This window comes from Ceratotherium simum, chromosome 29 (genome assembly GCF_057802395.1).
Source record: "Ceratotherium simum simum isolate JZ-2026a chromosome 29, ASM5780239v1, whole genome shotgun sequence".
NCBI classification, from domain to species: domain Eukaryota; kingdom Metazoa; phylum Chordata; class Mammalia; order Perissodactyla; family Rhinocerotidae; genus Ceratotherium; species Ceratotherium simum.
The window spans coordinates 8,213,289-8,237,080 of NC_141928.1; the positions used below are offsets into that span (position 1 = coordinate 8,213,289).

General features: G+C 43.8%; 2 protein-coding genes across 11 annotated transcripts in view; both read right to left on the minus strand.

The window, feature by feature from the left end:
* The window catches only part of GLE1 (GLE1 RNA export mediator), a 34,277-nt gene extending 17,747 nt beyond the window's left edge, over positions 1 to 16,530 (minus strand). The window contains exons 1-6 of the mRNA XM_004423532.3: positions 16,366 to 16,530; positions 11,871 to 12,101; positions 4,960 to 5,070; positions 2,371 to 2,519; positions 2,048 to 2,108; positions 1,558 to 1,809 (exon numbers count right to left, since the gene is read on the minus strand). Coding sequence (XP_004423589.1) covers positions 1,558 to 1,809; positions 2,048 to 2,108; positions 2,371 to 2,519; positions 4,960 to 5,070; positions 11,871 to 12,101; positions 16,366 to 16,464 — 903 coding nt within the window. The 5' untranslated portion in view covers positions 16,465 to 16,530. The remainder of the gene's footprint in view (positions 1 to 1,557; positions 1,810 to 2,047; positions 2,109 to 2,370; positions 2,520 to 4,959; positions 5,071 to 11,870; positions 12,102 to 16,365) is intronic.
* Positions 16,531 to 18,717: 2,187 nt separating this feature from the next.
* The window catches only part of ODF2 (outer dense fiber of sperm tails 2), a 31,921-nt gene continuing 26,846 nt past the window's right edge, over positions 18,718 to 23,792 (minus strand). For 8 of the 10 annotated variants that reach the window (XM_014782212.2, XM_014782204.2, XM_004423521.3 and 5 more), the window contains 4 exons: positions 22,685 to 22,785; positions 20,750 to 20,912; positions 20,188 to 20,313; positions 18,718 to 19,730 (listed from right to left, as the gene is read on the minus strand). In XM_014782212.2, coding sequence (XP_014637698.1) covers positions 19,542 to 19,730; positions 20,188 to 20,313; positions 20,750 to 20,912; positions 22,685 to 22,785 — 579 coding nt within the window. In that variant the 3' untranslated portion in view covers positions 18,718 to 19,541. The remainder of the gene's footprint in view (positions 19,731 to 20,187; positions 20,314 to 20,749; positions 20,913 to 22,684; positions 22,786 to 23,792) is intronic. The other 2 variants (XM_087418988.1, XM_087418987.1) reach the window with 2 other exon arrangements.

Sequence of the window (23,792 nt, forward strand, 5' to 3'; positions counted from 1 at the left end):
AGATATGGAACATTTCCATCAGTACAGAAAATTCTGCTGGACAACGCTGCCCTAGATAAAGTTAACAGTTCATGGGAACTACAGGGAATAAAAGAAAATGTAAAAATACATCACAGGGGTAGGGTGAGCAATTGCGTTCTGGAATTTTCCAGAATGTAGGAAATTTTATAGAAGAAATGATCCAGATTCTTCAATAATTAAATGGCAAGAAAAAAGAGATAAGGGAGGTAGACCATTGAGATTAAAAGACTGTCAAGTAAGAGACAGAGCAAATTCAAAGATTGAACCTTGCATGGATGTTAATTTTCCAACCAATTGTTAAAAACAATTTTGAGACACTTGGAGAAATTTGAACACTGACTAGATAGTTGGCCATATTAAATAGATTATTAGTTTTTTAGATGTGATATTAGTATTTTGGCTATATTAAGAGTTTTATCTTTTCGAGATACACACTAAAGTATTTTCCAGATGAAGGAATATGTCTGAGATTTACTGTAAAACCATCTGGGAGGGAGGTGCGGGTGGAGGTAGAGATGAAACAAGACCGGGAGCTGTTCATTCTTGCTGAAGCAGGGGAACGGGTGCCCAAAGGTACATTAGCTGTTCTCTCTACTTCTGTAAAAGTTTAAAATTTTACAAAAAGAAATCAACAAAAGCCATAAAGAGAATTCAAAGGGAACAATAAACTATAAAAATAAACTTTTGCTTCAAATATGATAAATGCCAAAAGTTTTTGATATATAGAACTCACATAAATTGATTTTTTAAAACAGACTCTAGTAGAAATACGAACTAAGGGCAAGAATAAACAATTAATGAAAGTGTCAACTGGTACAACTTTGGATGTGAATCAAGAACCTTAAAATTCTTTGACCAAGTAATTCCATTTCTGGGAATTTATCTCAAAGAAATAATCATAAATACACATAAGATATGTATATAATGATATCACTACAGTGTTATGGTAGCGAAAATACAGAAACTTAAATGTTCCATAATAGGCACGTTTTTTTTTCCAATCAAGTTTGGTATGGTTACATGCTGGAAGTACCCAATTTCATCTGTTCATCAAATATTTAATTAAATACCTACTATGTGTCAAGGCAATACCTGCAGTTTTTCACACTGCCTTAAAAACATCAAAATATTTTTAACGATTATAGTAATTATGTGTTCAAAATGCAACGTTAACTGAAAAAAGCAATATACTTTTCTGTAAGGTTTTAATTTTTACCACAAGTGTAGTAGGCATTCAGTATATATTACTGAACGAACTCAGGTATTTTGCAATCAGAAGAAACAAATATTTTTTTAACCTAAGGTAAGAAACTGTATCTCTATGAGTCCAATTTTGGGTGAGGATAACACACACACATGTGCATGCACGCACACACACACATCTTGTGAGAAAAGAAATGTAAAATGTTAACAGTGGTTATCTCTAGGCATGGAGATGACAAGCGATAATAAGTAGGCATTATCTTTAATCAGAAGACAACTTTGCTCTTAAGATTCTCCATTTCAAAGATGGAGTCCCCCCGGAAGCCCCCTCACCTCAGAAGTGGCCCGAATGATCCCCGAGATGAGGCCGCACAGCTGATTGCCTCGGGTCTGGAAGGCCGACAGGTCGACCTTGAGCAGGTCTTTGTGCTGGTCCGCGTCCAGCTGCTGGTTGAGGTGCAGCAGCTCCTCCTGCAGGGCATAGAGGCTCCGCAGGCGCGCCTGGCCCTCCTCCCTGCGGAGCCGCTCCTGCTCCACCTGCTTCAGGCGCTGCTGCTCTGCCTCCCGCAGCTTCAGGTTGAGGATCTATAGAAAGAGCTGTCAAGTCTTCTCTCTCCGAGGGGCTCCTGGGCCTTCTCATTCTACATTCATCAAGCCCTGTGTGGTTACATCTTTTCACAGAGGGGCCCAGGGCAGAAAAAGGACTGCCCAAAGTCACACAGGCATGACATGGGCCAGGCCCGCCGTGACTGCAGAACCTGACTCTTCGGGCAGGTTACAGCCAGACACTGAAACACACACACGGATTCGCCCAGGCTCTGACCTTTGCTCTGTGACGATGCTCAGCTTTTAGTTTCTCTTGCTGCCCCAGGGCTTCTCTGGAGCTGAATGAAAAATGACAGGGAGGAATAGTCAGGGATGCTCCCTACAACTGTTTGACCTCTCCTGAAAGCCTCCCTCTCTTCGTGATACACTGGTCATCTTTCCAAGGTTGGTCATTCTCCTAGGTTGTAAGCTTCTCTGGCTATCTTATTTTGATATTTAAGGACTCATCAGAAGTTCACCTCTTTCCCTTTGGGTTTCCTGGTGGGAAAGAGTTCCAACTGACCACACCGACATTTCCAGTCAGAATTCAGGGAGACTCACCTCTTCTCCATCACTTCCCGTAAGTCCTGGAATTCTTTATGATGCTTCAGTTCCTTCCGTTCATCAAACCGCTTCAGTTGTTCAGATGCCATCTCCGAGAGGGCGCGCACCTTCCTCTCCTGGTCCTCCTGCCACTGCCTCAGGCCCTCCTGAAAAGGATCAGATGCTGCTCTCCAGAGCTCCATTACCACCTTGCTCATTTCTCCCCATGGAATACCCTCCCATCAGTCCTTAACTCCCTCAGAGATACTCAAGGGCATGGAATCATCTGCTTACTTCTCAGAACTTTTGCGAGTCACCTCTCCCCTTTGGGTTGATCTTTAAATTCAGCTGTTTTGGAAAGCTCTTCCAATTTGCCCCATATGGTTTATGTCACTCCAGTATAAGCTGGAAATGGATAGGTATTTACCAACACAGTATCAAACAGCCCTGTACTTTTAAGCTTCTATCCTGTGTACTCTTGTGAGGGTTTCAGGGTAATCTACAGAAATCCTTTTTCTAATTCCATAAACCTGCTATGCACATTCCTGCCTCACTCCTTTCCTCATGTTATTATCTCTGCTTACATTTTTCCCCCACCTCCACTTAGGAAAGTCCCTTTCCTTTATACCTAAGGGAATTTGGTACTTCATTTATGATTCACGAGTACTCTCATATGGTTGTTTTTTCGTTTCGTTTTGTTTTTTTTTTGTGAGGAGGACCAGCCCTGAGCTAACATCCAATGCCCATCCTCCTCTTTTTTGCTGAGGAAGACTGGCCCTGGGCTAACATCTGTGCCCATCTTCCTCTACTTTATATGGGACGCCGCCACAGCAGGGCTTAACAAGCGGTGCGTTGGTGCATGCCCGGGATCCGAACCGGCGAACCCCGGGCCACTGCAGCGGAGTGCACACACTTAACCGCTTGTGCCACCGTGCCGGTCCCTCTCATACGGTTTTTAAGGGCAACTTGACATTTTAACTATCAAAATTTCAAGTGCATATATCCTGTGACTCTAGTTCCATTTTAGGATTTTGTTCTGAGGAAATGCTTGCACATGTGTGCAAAGATATATGTACAAGGATGCTCTCTGCAGCCCTGTTGATAATTGCAATAAATTTAAAACAATTTAAATTAACTGGGGTGGGCCGGCCCTGTGGCTTGGTGGTTAAGTGCGTGCGCTGCGATGCTGGCGGCCCGGGTTCGGATCCCGGGTGCGCATCGAGGCACCACTTCTCCGTTCATCCTGAGGCCGAGTCCCACATACAGCAACTAGAAGGATGTGCAGCTACGACACACAACTATCCACTGGGGCTTTGGGGGGAAAAAATAAAATAAATAAAATCTTTAAAAAAAAATAAATAAATAAATAAATAAATAAATTAACTGGGGAGGGCCGGCCCCGTGGCTTGGTGGTTAAGTGCGCGCACTCCGATGCTGGTGGCCCGGGTTCGGATCCCGGGCGCGCACCGAGGCACCACTTCTCCGTCCATCCTGAGGCCGAGTCCCACATACAGCAACTAGAAGGATGTGCAGCTATGACATACAACTATCTACTGGGGCTTTGGGGGGAAAAAATAAATAAATAAAATCTTTAAATTAACTGGGGAATGATTAAATATACTATAGTGGGTCATATTAGAGAATACTTTGCAGCCTTTAACGAGGATGAGATGCTATATATGCTGGCACAGAGATATGTCAAAATATATTAAGACATTATGTTGTTCTATTTTAGAAGTTATTTTAAAGCTTCCAGTGCAAGAAGGCAAATTGAACACAAGCATACATATCTTCTCCACTGAGACTAGTTAAATAAGAGTTGGGAAGAAAAAAGACTCAACATCAGAGAACACACGAAGGAGCCCATCAGCAGGGAAAAACCTTCTACATACTTCCGGGAGACAGAAAGTCCGTGTGTGTTGATTGATGGAGCAGAGCTGAGAAAACTCTGGGACACATCTACACACACACCACTCATCACTATCTCCACTGCTACCTCCCTAGTCTAAGCAACCACCATCTTTGTTTGTTACAGTGTCGAAGTGCAAGCTTTACTGAGTGTTGCTGCCTTTCACTCAGATTATAATAGTTTTCTGACTACAGTGTACTTATTTCTCTGGTTTACTTCTGTCTTTCCCACCAGCATAAACTCTATGAGGACATGGATTCGCATCTACTTTGTTCACTGTTTCTTTAAAAAATTTTACAAAATCACGCATTGTTTTCTAATAAAAAAATAAAGTCAAAAAAATTAATTACAATAGTGCATTCTTATCTCACGAGGCTGCTAAGGTCCATCTTCTCAGTATAACCTTAATGGACAACCTCATATCATCTTCGAATTTTGGAGAAGCAAATGAAAGCCAGGAAAAACCTAAGTAATTTTCCCAAAGTCACATGTAAAATAGAAGAGCCAGGATTTGAAACCAGATTTGACCTCAGAGAGCTTAGTCTTGACTGCTATATTACACTATCTCCCCAACTAAATCTGGACCTACTATGTGGGGCATGGTGACTAGCATACGGTGGGCATTCAAAAGCCCCAAGGAACTGTATTTAAATGTGGTCCCCTAGGGTCAAGCCTGCCTTACTTCCCGGGTGACTTACTGTTCCTTTCATTCTGTGCACCAGCTCGTACATTCGGATGCAGCCTTCCACTTTGATCCCCCGGGAGGACTGAAGTACCACAGATTCTGTTTGCTGGGACTCATGTTTGCCCTGTTTAGACAGAAGATGGAAAACTTAAGCTTTTAAGATGTTAAAGCTGGTGTTATGCCTTCTAGACAAAAACCACATCCCTACTTATGAACAACAGCCAATAACCACCACAACAAAACAATTTAGGTTAGAACCAGTGTGCTTTTTATGATATTGACCTTGTTCTAATTGTTTGCCTTAATAAATTGATGTGGTTTTTTTTTTGTGAGCAAGATCGGCCCTGAGCTAACATCTGCCAATCCTCTTCTTTTTTTGCTGAGGAAGACTGGCCCTGGGCTAACATCCATGCCCATCTTCCTCTACTTTATATGGGACACCGCCACAGTATGGCTTGACAAGTGGTGCGTCGGTGCGCGCCCGGGATCCGAACCAGTGAAACCCGGGCTGCCGCAGTGGAGCCCTCGCACTTAACCACTTGCACCACTGGGCCGGCCCCTGATGTTTGCTGCTTTGGGCAGTTTTTTGGTTTTTTCTTTTTTTTTGCTTTTTTGTTTTGATCTGCCTTGCAAATTTTTCCCCTTTCTTATGATAAGTGTCCATTTGTGCTGGGGTAGTTTGGATGGAGCAACCTCAACCCACATGCCCAATTCTTCCACACTCCTGGCCTCAGGGGTAAGCATGTGACCAGCCTGGCAATCAAAGTACTCTATCCTCCTATAGCCAGGATCTACTTCAGGAATGAGGCTTATGACCCAAGTGAGGCCAGAGTCTATCTCTGAATTTCTCTAATGGAGCCATCTGGGAAGGCTTTCCCTTCTTCTGGGGATGCTAACCTAAGAGGATGTGGGTCTAGGGCTACCAATAGCCGTCTTGCCACATAAAGTCTAAAAAATGAAACCAAGAAGAGTTAGGCAGAATTGAGAGCTGGAGAGGCAAAGCCTTACATTTGGGTCACTGGATCAAGCTAGAAATAATGTCAAGCAGAAAACAGACCGTCTACATCTGATTGATTCTAAATGCACTCCTAGACTTCCTGGTTATAGGAGCTAATCAATTCCTTGTCATTCCCCTCCCCCACTCACTTTGTTTAAGCTAAGTTTAAACTGGGTTTCTGTTACTTAAACACCAAAAACTCCTAAATTACACAATAATCCATTATATAAAGCCATCCAATAATGTATTTAAATCTCAAGAATTATGGAATTTTATACCTGGAGAGGACCTCAGCAATTCAGTCCAGTATCAGATTTACAGATGAAGAAACTGAGGCCTAAGGAGGGAAAGATTCCTGCCAGAGGGCATGCCACAATATTAATAGGATCAGAACTAGAACCTGCTGCCTCTGAGAAGCTGCTCATAGCAACTTTAAAATATTTTTTTATTTTGAAGTGACTGGAGGGCCGGCCCCGTGGCTTAGCAGTTACGTGCGCGTGCTCCGCTGCTCGCGGCCGGGGTTCGGATCCCCGGTGCACACTGACGCACTGCTTCTCCGGCCATGCTGAGGCCACGTCCCACATACAGCAACTAGAAGGATGTGCAGCTATGACATACAACTATCTACTGGGGCTTTGGGGGGAAAATAAATAAATAAATAAAATCTTTGAAGTGACTGGAATTCATAGGAAGTTGCAAAAATAAGGGGGGTCCTGTGTATACTTCACCCAATTTCCTCCAATAGTAACATCTTTTATAAATACAGTAAAATATCGAAAACAGTAAATGGACATTGGTACAAGCCACAGAACTTACTCAAATTTCTCCAGTTTTACAGCAACTCACTTGCGTACGTGTATAGTTCTACGCAATTGATCACGTGTGTAGATAAGGTACAGAACTGTTTTATCCCTACAAGGCTTCCTTGTGCCACACCAACCTTATACCCCTAATCTGTCCTCCATCTCTATAATGATCTTATGTCAAGAGTATTAAACAGATGGAATCATACAGTATGTAACCTTTTGAGATTGGCTTTTCATTGCTGGTAGTAGTCCATGGTATAGATGCACCACAGTTTGTTTAACCATTCATCTGTTCAAAGACATTTAGTTGTTTCCAGTTTTTGGATATTATAAATAAAGCTGCTATGAACATTGGTATACAGATTTTTATGTGAACGTAAGTTTTGAGTTCTTTGGGAAAAATGCCCAAGAATGCAATTGCTAGGTCATATGGTTAAGTGCATATTTAGGTTTATCAGAAACTGCCAAACTTTCCCACCTGTCTGTACCATTCTACATTCCCACCCAAAACATACGAGTGATCCAGATTCTCCACATCATTGTCAGCATTTGGTGTTGTCATTAATTTTTTTTTTTTTTTGAGGGAGATCAGCCCTGAGCTAACATCCATGCTAATCCTCCTCTTTTTGCTGAGGAAGACCGGCTCTGACCTAACATCTATTGCCAATCCTCCTCCTTTTTTTCCTTCCCCAAAGCCCCAGTGGATAGTTGTATGTCATAGTTACACATCCTTCTAGTTGCTGTATGTGGGACGAAGCCTCAGCACGGGCAGACAAGTGGTGCGTCGGTGCGCGCCCGGGATCCGAACCCAGGCCGCCAGTAGTGGAACGTGTGCACTTAACTGCTAAGCCACCAGGCCAGCCCTGTCACTATTTTTTATTTTAACCATTCTGATAGGTGTGTAGTGCTACCTCGTTCTGGTTTTAATTTGCATTTCCCTAATGGCTAACGATGTTGAATATATTTTCATGTACTTATTTGCCATCTGTATATTGTCTTAGGTGAAATGTCTTCATATCTTTTGTCCATTTTCTTTTTTTTTTTTTTTAAAGATTTTATTTATTCATTTTTTTCCCCCCAAAGCCCCAGTAGATAGCTGTATGTCATAGGTTCACATCCTTCTAGTTGCTGCACGTGGGACTCGGCCTCGCGTTGGACGGAGAAGCGGTGCCCTGGGGTGCGCCCGGGATCCGAACCCGGGCCGCCAGCATCAGAGCGCGCGCACTTAACCGCTAAGCCATGGAGCCGGCCCATCCATTTTCTAACTGAGAGTTAGAAAGCGGTTTTTTTTTTAACATTTGAGTTTTGAGAGTTTTTTATACATTCTAGATACAAAACCTTTGTGATATATGTGGTTTGCAACTTTTTTCTCCCAGTCAGTAGCTTGTCTTTTCATCCTCTTCACACGGTCGTTCACAGAGTAAAGGTTTTCATTTTGATGAGATCCAATTTATCAATTTTTCCTTCTGTGGATTGTGTTTTTGGTGTCAAAACTAAAAACTTCACCAAGCCCTAGGTCTTCATTATGTTTGTTTTCCCTAAAAGTCTTATAGTTTTACAATTAAGTCCATGTTCATTTTGAGTTAAGTCTTATGTAAGGTGTGAATTTTAGGTTGAAGTTCATTTTTTTACTTATGATGCCCAATTGCTAGAAATATATATATATTTTTTTTGCTGAGGAAGATTCGCCCTGAGCTAACATCTGTGCCAATCTTCCTCTATTTTGTATGTGGGTTGCTGCCATAGCAGGGCTACCAATGAGTGGTATAGGTCCATGCTCGGGAACCAAACCAGGGCTGCTGAAGCAGAGCGCGCCAAACTCAACGAGCAGGCCACGGGGCCAGCCCCAGAAATATTTTTTAAAGACTAAAAATTTTAAAGATGAAGTGCTAAATATAAACTAAAAAATACACTTTATATGTATAGAACCATGCAGTCTTTTATAATATGAATAATCATCTCTGTCCTATATTCCTTTTTAGGATTATTATTTACTGTACAGTAAATTCCTGTTTGTTGTGAATAACTCTGGCAAAGACATTTCTCCAAAGAAGACAGCACATGAAAAGATGCTCAACGTCACTAATCATTAGGGTAATGCAAATTAAAACCACAATGATATACCACTTCACATCCACTATTATCACAAAAAAAACCCAGAAAACAACAAATGTTGGCAAATATGTGGAGAATTGGAACCCTTGTGCATTGATGATAGGAATTTAAATGGTGCAGCTGCTGTGGAAAATGGTATGGTGGCTCCTCAAAAAATTAAACACAGAATTACCATATCATCAAGCAATTCCACTTCTGGGTATATACCCACAAGAACTGAAAACAGATACTCAAGATAATACACGTACATGCATGTTTACAGCAGCACTATTCACAACAGTCAAAAGGTGGAAGCAATCCAAGTGTCCAGTGACAGACAAATGGATAAACAAAACATGGTATATACTACAACAGAATATTATTTGGCCTTAAAAACAGAGGAGGGGCCGGCCCCGTAGCTTAACGGTTAAGTGCGTGCTCTCCGCTGCTGGCGGCCCGGGTTCGGATCCCGGGCGCGCACCGACGCACCGCTTCTCCGGCCATGCTGAGGCCACATCCCACATACAGCAACTAGAAGGATGTGCAGCTATGACATACAACTATCTACTGGGGCTTTGGGGGGAAAATAAATAAATAAATCTTTAAAAAAAAAAAAAAACAGAGGAAATTCTGACACATGCTACAACATGGATGAACCTTAAAGACATTATCCTAAGTCAAATAAGCCAGTCACAAAAGGACAAATATTATATGACTCCACTTACGAAGTATCCAGAATGGTCAGATTCATAGAGAAAGAAAGTAGAATGGTGGTCGTCAGGGACTGGGGGAAGGGGGGAATAAGGAGTTATTAATGAGTACAGTGTTTTAGCTGGGGATGATGAAAAAGTTCTGGAGATGGACATTGTGACTGTATCTAATGCTAGTGAATTGTACATTGAAAGATGGTTAAATGGTAAATTTTATGTTATGTATATTTTACCACAATTTTAAAATAAGATTAAAAAAATTTTAATGTGCACACCCTTTTTATCTTTGACGCAGTCATTTGGGCATTTATTTTAAGATAATAGTTGTATATTTTAAGATTAAAAGGAAAAAATCTTGGGGGCCAGCCAGGTGGCGTAGCGGGGTTAAGTGCGCGTGCTCTACTTTGGCAGCCTGGGCTTTGCGGGTTCAGATCCAGGCGTGCACCGACGCACTGCTTGTCAAGCCATGCTGTGGTGGTGTCCCATATAAAGTAGAGGAAGATGGGCACGGATGTTAGCCCAGGGTCAGTCTTCCTCAGCAAAAAAAAGAGGAATATTGGCATGGGATGTTAGCTCAGGGCTAATTTTCCTCACCAAAAAAAAAAGTTTTTCACTGTAATATCTTTAAAGGCAATGAAATGGAAATCATCTAAATGCCTAATAATAAAGGAGCAATTCAATAAATCATAGGATATTATATGTCCACTAAGTATGGTATTTACAAAGGTGGAAATAACATGAATAAATAGCTCAAATAGTTCATGAACAAAATAAGGTTAGGAAGGAAAAATAGAATATGAAAGTGCACATACAATTTAATTATGTCTAGGTACAAATACATGAGCATAAGAGACTGCAAAGGAGCAAATGTTGACCGAAATGATGAAATCATAGGGAGATTTAAATTTTTTCTTTTGATAATATGATAATATTTTTTCAATAAACAAAAATTTGCAGTGGAGAAGGACAAAAAGAACAAAGATCTCTGTTTTGGAAGCTAAACATGAGAAACATAATCTCCACCTTTCTAAAAAGTGCCTAGTTTGGTTTTTTTTTTCCCCCTTTTCTCCCCAAAGCCCCAGTAGATAGTTGTATGTTATAGTTGCACATCTTGCTAGTTGCTGGCCACCTCAGCATGGCCCGACAAGTGGTGGGTCGGTGTGTGCCCGGGATCCAAACCCGGGCCGCCAGCAGCGGAGCGCGTGCACTTAACCGCTAAGCCATGGGGCCGGCCCCCGCAAAAAGTGTCTAGTCTTAATTTGCTGGCATAAAAATCTAAAACTTGTGGGGCTGGCCCGGTGGCACAAGCGGTTGGGTGCGTGCGCTCCGCTGCGGCGGCCCGGGGTTCGCTGGTTCGGATCCCGGGCGCGCACCGACGCACTGCTTGTCAGGCCATGCTGTGGCGGCGACCCATATAAAGTGGAGGAGGATGGGCACGGATGTTAGCCCAGGGCCGTCTTCCTCGGCAAAAAAAGAGGAGGATTGGTGGATGTTAGCACAGGGCTGATCTCCTCACAAAAAAAAAAAAAAAAAATCTAAAACTTGAGAAAGCACAACAGTGCAATTTAGAAGGTTTTTTTTTTATTAACTCTTGACATTCTATGCCAAATACTATTTCTATCTTACTTTGATCCAGAAAGCTACTTAAGGCAACTTATAAACGAAAATTAAATATAACAACAAACATAAATTAAAAGTCAGAAAAAATATTAAAATGAGGCACATACAGATAGATATAGAGATAGAGAAGAAATGATTTCCTAGATATATTGTCAAGTGAAAAAAATAAAAACAAAGTACCTAACACTACATTCTACCACCTATGTTCCTGTATATCTGTATATACACAAACTACTCTGAAAGTATACCAACAAAAAAAAAAGAAAGAAAGGAAGAAAAAAAGAATGCCATCGATAAAAATTTAACTCTTTAAGAGGGAGAAACAAAGGCAGGGATAAAACAGACCCAAAAATAGGGTAAAAACTCATACAGAACCAACGATAAGTAAGATCCAAGAATTTTAAGAGCAGGTACAAACTTTACTCTAAGCCTTCCAACAGCCAACACAAAAAGGGAGACCTACCAGTTAAAGAGATGCAAGGTTCGTGAGAAAAAAACATCCAATTGCTCATGAAATTAATTACTATTTCCTTCTCTAGGTCTTCATAAAGAGAACACTGGGTGATGTAGCTAACACTGTCCCTACAAACAGCTGCAACAAGAAGCAATCATTATTTTCCCCGTCGTATGCCAATGTTAAACACTTCAACTTTGCAGCCACCACTGCCTTTTGTCTTCAGCTGATAAAAAACCTTACCTCGGTTCCATCTGGTGTTGCTGGTGTTGCTGGGGAGGCTGGTGACGAGGCGGGGCTTCTGATGGGGGATTTGGGAACAAATGAAGGTTGGTCTAGGGCTGAGGTAGGTCTAGAGGATGTTGAAGCCTCAGAGGAAGGTGGGTTCCCTTGTGTATGGGGTAGGATATGATCGACCACCCATCCAGAGTAAGAAGACAGCTTGGGAAGAGACATACATTCTTCTAAAACATCCTGGAGAGAAGAAGAAGGTTAAGCCCAACTTGCATGTCAACTGATCTAAGCAATCAAAAATAGTCCATCACATGCCTTACTGGAAACCTAAGAAGGCGTACGTACATATATACATACATAAATATCAAAGACCCAAAGTAACTGTATTAACAATCAGAGATGAAGAGACAAGTACAGTAGTTTCTTGATAATGACCAGAGTATCAGACTAAAAAACTCTACTTACAGAAAAAAGAACAATGCACAAAGATGGCCATTAAAGCATATTCAAAAGCAATCTAAATGCTGGAACAGAAAAGAACACAAGAGGAATTCTGAAGTAAACTGTAGTATACACAATCAGTGGAATATTAGTCATTTAAAAATACTGATTGTGGCCGGCTCTGTGGCTTAGCGGTTAAGTGCGCGCGCTCTGATGCTGGCGGCCCGGGTTCGGATCCCGGGAGCGCCCGGAGACACCACTTCTCCGTCCAACGCGAGGCCGAGTCCCGCGTACAGCAACTAGAAGGATGTGAACCTATGACATACAACTATCTACTGGGGCTTTGGGGGGAAAAAGCTGAATAAATAAAATCTTTAAAAAAAAAAAATAAAATAAAAAAATAAAAAATAAAAAAAATAAAAATACTGATTGTGAATCTTAAGTAATAACACACTTAAGATTCAATTTTAAGTGAAAAAATAAGAGTATAATTATAACATATCTACAATTATATAAAATAAAAACAAACGCTATTACACCAAAAGACATGAAGGAAATATACCCAAAGTTATGCTTGGGTGATGAGTGACATAATTCTTTGTTCTAATCTTCTGTATTTAATTTTTAAATGAACATGTTAAGATTTTTTAAATGCAAATAAGTATATAAAAAATAGGCATAGAAAAGCGGTTACACGGGGCCGGCCCAGTGGCGCAAGCGGTTAAGTGCGCGCGCTCCGCTGCGGCGGCCCGGGGTTCGCTGGTTCGGATCCCGGGCGCGCACCGACGCACTGCTTGGCAAGCCATGCTGTGCCGGCGTCCCATATAAAGTGGAGGAAGATGGGCACAGATGTTAGCCCAGGGCCGTCTTCCTCAGCAAAAAAAAAAAAGAGGAGGATTGGCGGATGTTAGCTCAGGGCTGATCTCCTCACAAAAAAAAAAAAAAAAAAGAAAAGCGGTTACTGATGTAAGAGCCAATGGCTTATATAAAATGGGATGTATACTAGAAAGACTATAAAACAAGCCCCAGACAATATGTGTGGACAACTTACTCAACTGTAGTTAACTATCATTTCTATATGTTTAGTGTACACTGTTTTAAACCAGAGAAGCTCATACCATTTAATTCTGGCTGAAGTAGACAGCAAATTTTGGCTGGGAACTTGACTCAACATCAGGAAAATATTACCAGGAAATATGGAGAAATAGTATAATAGTGATCTGGACTACTGAGTTTGGAATCAGCTTTTCTTGGTTTGAATTCCATCTCTGCATTCCAAATACTTGTATAACCACAGGCAAGTTACCTAACCTCTCTGTGCCTCAGCTTCACGGCTTCTAAAATGGAATAAAGGATCCACCTCAAAAGATTTGGGGAGGATTAAATGAATAACAGATATAAAGTACTTAGAACAGTACCTGGCACATAATAATTATTCAAAAATTGCAAGCTATTATTTTACCTAGATCAGTGGTTCTCAAGCAGGGCCAATTTTACTCCCTCCCCCTCCTCCCCCCGGGGAGATCTGTCAATGTCTGGAGACATTTTTGGTTGTCACAACCGGAAGGGCGTTACTGGCATCTAGTGGGTAGAGGCCAGGGATGCTGCTAATATCCTCAACGCACAGGACAGCAACAGTAGCCCACCACGACCAAGAATTATATAGCCCAGCCCAAAATGTCAACAGTGCTGTGGCTGAGAAATCCTGGTCTAGATCATAGTTACACATCCCACGTACAATAAACAGGTATTCAACCCACAGGGAACAATCTGGACATAGAAGCAACATGCTGTATGCACACTTTGTATAGTAATGAGGCTCATTTTAGAAACATATTAAAATAATATGTTTTACTCATTCCTTACACCAAAATTAATTCCAGGGGCAAAGTTTCAACTGTAAAAAATTAAACCATATATATAAAAAACACCATAAACAGAAAAAATTCAACTGACAAACTAGAAAAATATATATCTAATATATATCACAGATAAAAGTCTAGTATTATCCCTAATACATAAAGAATTTGCAAACATTAGGGGGAAAAACACCAAATCCTCAATAAAAAAATGAGCAAAAGACATAAACAGGTAATTCACAAATAAAGATATAAAATTGGGGCCGGCCCGGTGGCTTAGCGGTTAAGTGTGCACACTCCGCTACTGGCGGCCCGGGTTCGGATCCCGGGCGCGCACCAACGCACCACTTCTCCGGCCATGCTGAGGCCGCATCCCACATACAGCAACTAGAAGGATGTGTAACTATGACATACAACTATCTAGTGGGGCTTTGGGGGGTAAAAAAAAAAAAAAAAAAAGGAGGAGGATTGGCAATAGATGTTAGCTCAGAGCCGGTCTTCCAACGCACCACTTCTCCGGCCATGCTGAGGCCGCATCCCACATACAGCAACTAGAAGGATGTGTAACTATGACATACAACTATCTACTGGGGCTTTGGGGGGTTAAAAAAAAAAAAAAAGGAGGATTGGCAATAGATGTTAGCTCAGAGCCGGTCTTCCTCAGCAAAAAGAGGAGGATGAGCATGGATGTTAGCTCAGGGCTGATCTTCCTCACAAAAAAAAAAAAAAGATATGAAATTGGCTCTTAAACATATGAAAAGATGCTCAATCTCAATCAAAAGAGAAATGCATTGTAAAAAACTACACTGAGACCTTATGCTTACCTATTAGATAAGCAAAAATTAAAAGTATAATAATACATTCTGTTGACAAGGCTGTGGGCAAACAGGCTCGATCATTCATTGCTGACTGGAAGGCCAAGTGATATACCATATAACAAATTTGACAACATATAACAAAACTACATCTACGTTTACCTTTTGACCCAGCAAGCTCACTTCTTGGAGTTTATCCTGAAGATGTACTTCCCCAAAAATGAAAATACACACAATACACATGCACAAAGTTACAAGTAATGGATTACAACTCACTGAATAAAAAAGGAACTCTTGAGTCCATACTGATATACATAATTAAACAAGGGAGAAAACAAAGCTCTCCCATATGGTATAATGTCAACTAACAAAAATAGAAAGAATGGTGGATACAAAAAAACACCATCTGGCTACATCACAGAGGTGACGGCTTCAGGCAGAAATCACCAATGAATGCTAAGGGTGGAATTTTGATGAGAAAAAGGATATTGGTGTAATTTTGGAATACACAAAATACTAATCAGTTAAAAAGGGAAAAATGATGAATTTAAGTGGAGATATCTAGCAGATACCAATGTGTCCAGGCGCTCAAAGTTAGCCTCACCAGTGCTGGGATGGGTTGAAGCATCTGTGTGCTTCCTGATGTGACTTACAGAGCACACAGCATCATTTCTGTGGGATTCCTGCCAAGGACGCATAACCTGAGTATACACCTGACAAACCCATGCTGGGATCCATCCTACAGAATGTAAGGTAAGTATTCTTTAAAACTGTCAAAGACATAAAAGACGGAAATGTTTTGGAACTGTTTCACACAGAAGTCTGAAGAAAGAGGACATCACATTACCAGCAACTTGGGAACAGGAGCTATGCCTTAACTGTCTCTACATCCCCAAACCCAGCAGTCTAGTACAGGGCTTTGTAAATAATGGGCGCAGTGACCACGCCCCCATTAAACCCTCCAGGTCCGCACAATGTCATCTAAAAATTTGGTCTTTTCACTGGCAGCAATAGGTAAGTCATGTTCATCGTTCACGGCTAAATCTGGATCTCCTAGCACAGCGGACGCGCCGTAAATTAACTGATCCTGAGAGGCCAGGGTTGCTTTGACAACACGGGCGGAGGCGCCTAACTTTGGCTGGGGGTAGCAATGAAGCCTTCAGCGAGAACAGCCCCTCTGAAGGAAGGGGAGCTCCCGACGGCTAGAATAGGCTGGAGAGGCAGAAACCCTAGGACTGGGTGATGCACACACAGGAGTCAAGAACCAAACGCGGGTTGTTGGAAAGAACGCACGGGTTCCCGGCGCAGGACCTGCCGAGGGCTAGGGAACAGCAGGGTCCCGTCGCGAGGGGACGAAGGGCCACCGCCCCCTCTGGGTCCACTGCTCACCTCGCCCTGTAGCAGCCAGTCGCGGTGGTAGCAAAGGCGACCTTTGTCGGAATTGCGCAACGCCTGCAAGGTCTCCCAACAGCGACCCTCAGACGGCATGGCCACCCCTGCTGTGGCTCTTCAAACGCGCAGCTTTTGACAAAACACGTCCTCGAATCAGCCGCCCGGAAACGAGTGCTCGCTTCCGCTTCCGGGGCGCGCACGCAGCAGCGCAGCGCAACCCCGCCCCTAACGGCTGCGGGGCCCAGCCTCTAGCGCCGAGCCCGACCGTCAGTGCGCCTGCGCACAGGGTGTGGCCTCCTGAGGCTCTGGCGCTCGCAAGGACCGCCAGATAGGGGGTTTCTGGAGCGTCCGGATTGCAGAAAATCCAGTATATGTTGGTGAGGATATGGAGAAAGTGGAAGCCTCATACCTTGCTGGTGGGACTTTAAAATGGTGCAGTTCCTCAAAAGGTTAGAGTTATCATTCCCACAGCGATTCTACTCCTAGGTTTATATCCAAGAGAAATGAGATGTGTCCACACAAGAACTCGTAGAATGTTCATAGCAGCATTACTCAGCCAAAAAGTGGAAACCCAAATGTCCATCAACTGATGAGTAAATAAAATATGGTGTATCCATACAATGGAATATTATTCCGCCATAAAAATGCAGTACAAATACTTGCTATAACACAGATGAACCTTTTTTTTTTTTTTTTTTTTGTGAGGGAAATCAGCCCTGAGCTAACATCCATGCTAATCTTCCCCTTTTTGCTGAGGAAGACCAGCTCTGAGCTAACATCTATTGCCAATCTTCCTCCTTTTTTTCCTTCCCCAAAGCCCCAGTAGATAGTTGTATGTCATAGCCGCACATCCTTCTAATTGCTGTACGTGGGATGTGGCCTCAGCATGGCCGGATAAGCAGTGCGTCAGTGCGCGCCCGGGATCTGAACCCGGGCCGCCAGTAGCGAAGTGCGCACACTTAACCGCTAAGCCACAGGACCGGCCCCAGATGAACCTTGAAAACATTATGCTACATGAAAGAAGCCAGTCACAGTATTGTATGATTTCTTTTATGTGAAATGTCCAGAATGATAAATCCAGAGATAGAGACTTTATTAGTGGTTGACAGGGGCTGGGGGGCGGAGAAAGGGGAGTGGCTGCTACTGGGTATGGGATGAAGAAAATGTTCTAGAATTAGATAATGGTAATGGTTGCACAACTTTGTGAATATACTAAAAAAACACTGAATTACACACTTTCAAAGGGTGAATTTTATGGTACATGAATTATATCTCAGTAATATCTTATTTTTATATCTATATAAAAATAAATCAAAGATTCACCATTGCCTGGAGCCAGCTTTTTGCTAGAACCCTTAACTTGTGACGCTTTTATGCCCATTTCATGGGATCTCAGTTTGAGGTAGGAAGGATTCTCTCTAGAGTTTGAAGCAATATAAACATTTTTTATCTTTTGATTTTTTACAAACTCTGGACTTTTTGTAATAAAATACTTTACAAAGAAAAATAGAACATTGTTGGGAGAGTCCAAGCAATGGGCTCCAATGAAGTGTTTCCCACACCAGCATCATAAATAACAGTGCCCTGCGCTGAGGAGGTTTCCGTTAGTTTGACAAAAATGCGTTATACAGATATGTACATGTATTGGTTAAGTTCACTAACTGTCCTTCCTGGGAAGGTCTTGCATACATTGTGAATTCAAGTCCATTTACATAAAGGATGTGAAAACAGGCTTGGTTTTGTGGCAACGGTAGCTGGTAGTTGTTTTTTCAATGACTTTCCTTGGCAAAATGAAGAGCTGGAAACTACAAATATCCCCAAAATTTGGAGGGGAAGGGGGTTTTCTGCTTGTGAAATCCAGATGCCTGGGCGGGACCTACGGCCTTTGAGGACATAGGGGAATTCTCTGGAGTTTTGGACTGAGGTTAGAGTGGCTGAGAGAGGACAAGACTGGTTCACCCAGATGGCCAATACCAGCTAGAACAGAAAGGTTAGAGTTCCGCACAGTACCAAAATTGTCTTCTTCTCTCTAAATAATTTGTTGTTCTTTCTTTTAAATATAGGAAAATGTGAAGAGAACAAAAATAGCCCATAATCTTATCATTTAGAAACCAGTTAGCATTTTAAAAATAGTAATATATACATATCCCATCTTCCTCCTAAAAATAGTAATATATACATATCCCATCTTCCTCCTAACAGCTAATGTCTGTCCTTAAACACTGAGCAATACTTCACAAAGTGTGTTTCATCCAGTCATCTCGTGGGATTATATAGTGAAAGTGCACAAAAGAGAAAGAAGCAACCTGGGCCAAAATGAAATGAAAAGCCTAATGTTTCTACAATAAGTACTTTAAAAATGTTTACTGGCTCTCCTGCAGCATTTTACTTAATCATTTTTAGAAGAGGGATGGAGGTGGGTAAAGGAAATCATCCAGTGGAGGCTTAAATATTGATTATAAAAGCTTTTTGTAAAACAACACACATATTTCAAGAATAAATGCATTCTATAGTTACAAACGTGGCAAAGGGAAACAAAAATCAACGAGATTGGGATTACACTTGTACAAGGCCAACGGGACAGGAGCCCTTGAGTGTCTACTGTGAAGTGCATGGGGACAAGTGGCCTCAAGGACACTCGGGCATGAGAGGTTTCCACCGGGCTCCAGAAGGGAGCCTTGGGGAAAACACCATTCCCATGAACTAAGGAAAACAGCAAGTAAACATGCTCCCAGCCCAGGAGTGGTGGTGCGGACCTATGCTAACAGCTCCTGCTGGTTCAGGTCAGAGAAAAACAGAGAGAGAGAGTCCTAAAAAGAGAAGGGCTGTAAGGAGACTGGAGGAAAAAGTCCAGTCCAAACATTCTCTCGAGAAAGGAATGAGCAAAGTCACGGTGAGTTAAAATCTGGTACCCTAACAGAAGTAGATTTAAGGCCTGTCAGGGTAATTAAAACTTCCACTAGGCGACTCTGTCAGAGAGGAGAGAACTAAGTAGATCCTGATTCAGCCCCTGCTGCTTTAGGGACTTTTCTGGAGCCAGGAGCTAAGACAAGAGCCTCAACACACTTCATCACTGGAAGAGAGAGGAAAACCAACAGGCTTTGCAGGCATGGCTTTGCAACTCCTCCGTTCCCATGGCATCAATCCGGGCTCCTGAACCAAGACCGGCAGCCTTAGGTAGGAGGAGATCGGGAGCGGATGGGAGAGCTGGTCAGGTAGGTAGTGTAGGGACCATCCCCAAACACGTTGGCATACGACGACTTGAGGAACTGGACATAGTTCTGCATGCTGCGGTTGGTGCTCTCCGACTGCTCCAGGCGGTCCTTCAGGTCCTGTAGCCGGCTCTGGTAGCGCCGGTCAGCCTAGGAGGAGAAACAGCACGGGCCAGGTGTGTGAATGTTCAGAAGAGACAAATCCATGGTGACATACAGACTTCATTAATGGTTGTCAGGGGCTGAGGGAGGGGAATGGGAACGACTGCTAATGGGTAAGGGGTTTCTTTCTGACAATGTTCTAAACTTAGATTGTGCTGATAATTGCACAACTCTGAATATACTAAAAACCACTGAATTGTACAATTTAAATGAGTGAATTTTATGGTATGTAAATTCTATCTTAACAAAGCTGTTAATAAAAAGAGGGATCTGCCTGGGATATCCTGAAGGGATGGAAAAGTCATTAGAGAAAAATAAAACCATGTCATATTCATAAAAACAACAAAACACTTGGCCCTGCAGGCCCCAAGAAGCTAAAATCTCAATCCACTCCCTTCTTGTCTGCCCCCCGCTCCCTACCCCCCTGTCCCCCAGTCCAACTAACATCGTCCCGGCTCCGCCGCAGCTGGTTGAGTTCAGTTTTGGTCCTGCTCAGCTGGGTCTCGAGGTCCAGGATTTTGTTCTGGGCTGCACGCTCCTTGGAGACTGCATGTTCCTTGGTCTGTTCTACCTGCCCAGAGGCACAGAGGTGGGGCTGGCTTACCTGACATGGGGACACCTGGCAAAGAGACAGCTGGGCCACTCCCACTATCTAGTCTCAGACAGCACTTGTGCATGGCTGGGAGAGTTCTCTGGAGTTTCAGGGCAGGAGCTAACTGTGGGGACAACTTCTGCAACCCAGCCTTACCTGCCCTTTCCCAACGCCCCGTGAGCCATCACCTCAGATGTGGTAAACCTGTCTGAGTCCCATGCAGGTGCAATTAAATGAGCAATCATGAATGACATGCCAAGTCCTTTACAAGAATCGCTCATTTGATCCTTATGATGAATTCGTGAGGCAGGTACTACTACCATATGCCCGTTTTTCCGATGGGGAAATAGGCTCAGAGAGGTTAGGTGATTTGCCCAAGGTCACAGAGCTAGTTAGTAATGGAACTGAGACTGACCTGCCGCCGAGCATCTTCAATGGCACTCTCCAACTGTCTCGCCAGGCTCCCACATTCCCGTGTCTTCTCCTCCAGCCGCAGCTGGGACTGGTGGATTGCCTCCTCCCTCTTGGCAATCACCTGTAGGAACTCGATATTCTGGGCACTGGTCGCCTCCAGTTTCCTAGGTGAAAGCACTCAGTCAGGTCCTGCTCATGCCCTACCTGTCCTGTTCCACCCCGCCAGGGGGCTGCCAGCCACCCCTGGACCGAGGCTCTCATCTTGCCAAGAATCTCCAAGGAGCCACAGGAATGAACCAAAGAAATCTGCTGATCAGCAAGGCGGCAAGGAAGTGCAGCTGGTTGGAGAACTGTACGAAGAGTGGGAAAGCAAGCAGAGACCGACCGTGGGCTGTGCTGTGTGCACATCATCATACGGCACCTTGCAGCTCGGGAAGGTGGGTTCCATCATCATCCCCACTTTACAGGGGAAGAAACTGAGCCTCAGAGAGGTGAACTCATTGGCCCAAAGTCAGCACAGCTGGCAGGTCTGTCACCAAAACCTGTGTCCTCAACTTCTGGTCACTGCTGCCTCCCTCAGCAAGGAGACTTCAGCTGGACTACTCATCTTATGTGACCAGCCATGGGGCAGCAGTGACCATCCCCATGTGCATACACCGTCCCACTGCACTTCAGAATACCTTCCAATCTAAGGAACTCTGCAAGTCCTGCTGAATCCAGCTGCATCTTTGAGGCCAGCAGAGCAGAGGTGGAGCCCAGTAGACCACCTGGTTCAAGTCCCTGGCTGCATGAGCCACCTGGGGCAGTGACAGCCTCCTGGAGCCTCAGGCCTTTCATCTCTGAAGCCAAGGCTCCAGCCCTCATTTTACAGATGCTAAAAGCTTTGGAGGATGATAGTCAGCGGTCTAAGTTGCAGCTTTGCCAGGTACCAGCTGTGTGACCTTGGGCAAGTCACTTACCCTCTACCCGAGCTCAGTTTCCTCACATTTAAAATTGGGATAATACTGGGGGCCAGCCCCAGGTTTGGATCCTGGGCATGCACCGACGCACCGCTTGTCCAGCCATGCAGCATCCCACATACAGCAACTGAGGGATGTGCAGCTATGATGTACAATTATCTACTGGGGTTTTGGGGAGAGAAGGGGGCAAAAAAAAAAAGGAGGAGGATTGGCAATAGATGTCAGCTCAGGGCCGGTCTTCCTCAGCAAAAAGAGGATTGGCATGGATGTTAGCTCAGGGCTGATCTTCCTCACAAAAAAATAAATAAAAAATAAAATTGGGATAATACTAATATACACTAACTATATTGTGCATTTTTCTATGCCAGGTAACGTGCTAAGCCCTTTGAGGATAATCTCACTGAAGACTCACAATAACCCATGAGCTAGATGGTTATCCCTACGTGGATCCTTTTCTCCAGATGAGTAAACAGAGATTCCAAAGGGTTAAATGATTTGCTCAAGATCACAATGCAAGTTAAGTGGCCAAGCTGGGACCCAAGCCAGGGCTTCTGATTCCAAAAGGTGTGCTCTGACTGCCTCCAGTAGCCCATAAGTAACAGACAAGAATCAGATCAGAGAGGTCTTGGGGAAGGATGCTCGGAAACAAAGCACAGAATGGGGGCATGCCCCCCACCACAGTATCCTGGCCCTGCTGGTGGGTGTGGACGAAGCATGCCTTTCTGATAGGTGGTGCCTATGAGTGCTGTGATCTTGACCACACAGTTATGGAGCGTCCCCCTGGCCGAGAGGCCACCTTCCTCTCTCCCATAGTGCTTACCACTGCAATGGAAGCAGCTTCTCGTCTGAGGTCTGCCTAGTACCTTCCAAGGCCTTGAGTCCCTCAAACACTTCTGCACACCAAGCCCAAAGCAGCTAAGTGGCTGAAAGTCTCAGGTCCTAGGAAGAGGACAGAGATGGGACCAAGTGCCTCTAACCTCTCCAGTTCATCCACCTTCAGACTCAGCTGTTTATTTTCCTTCTGGGAAGCCTGATGTTTCTCTCTCGCCATCTCCAGCTTGTCCCCCTGATGTTCGATCTAAAAGGACAGGAACACAGACTGGTTTACGAAAGAATTTCCCGGTACAGCCCTCCCTTCTCCCTGTGACCTGGCATCCACACCCAGTACAGAGGCACGCTGCCCTCAGCAGGCGACCAAGTCTCAACGCACAACCTGGAGGAGAGAGGAGAGCAGGGACAGGTTAGGCCCAGCTCCTAAGACTGAAGGCTTTCCCGCACCGAGAGAAGCCAGGTTTGCTCCTGAAGAACCACGACGATGCTCTTATGATCAGGAGAGGCCACTCAGTGGGATCTGGGGCAGATGAGAGAAGGCAGAGGCAGAGGGCAGGCCTAAGTGGCCCACATGACACAACACGGAGCTTTACCAGTTACGTTGTTGGTACCACTGACTTCATTCTCCCCTTAACTGGAGGCAGTGCAGGCACAGCAACAAGAAATCTATCCAGTCTTGCAGGCTGCCAAGTTTGAGAAGTTATCAGAGGGCTGCTTTACGCCGGAGCCTCAGATACCAGGGCTCGAAAAGCCCCAAGAGTGTCAGGTTCAGAAGGCAGGCAATTTAAGAGTACCGAGAACACGGGCTTGGGAACCAGACAGAGCTGGCTGGGTTCCAATCCCTGTTGACTAAGTATTAGCTCTGTGACCTCAGGAAATTACTTTTCCCCTCTATGCCCTGGGCTGCTTTCTGTAAAGTGGGGAAAATAATATACCTCACCAAATTCCTGGAAGAATTAAAGAGAGCATGCTGGAGCTCCGAGCACGTGCTCGGAAAACAGTAGCTGCTTTTTTTATTATTACAAGGAAGCTGGTCAAGAGGGGGGAAGGGCCTTGCCCAAGGTCACACAGCACATGAGAGGCATGTAATTTCTTAGACACCATAAGCGTGGTCTTAGTAACCCAGAGGAAGATTCCTCCTGGGAAAAAGGGAGCTCTCTTTCAGGACAGAATCTCCGGCAATGGGTCTGTTAAAGTAGGGAAAGGCAGCTAAAGCAAGAGAAAGATGGAAAAAAAGAAAACCTATGGCTTGGT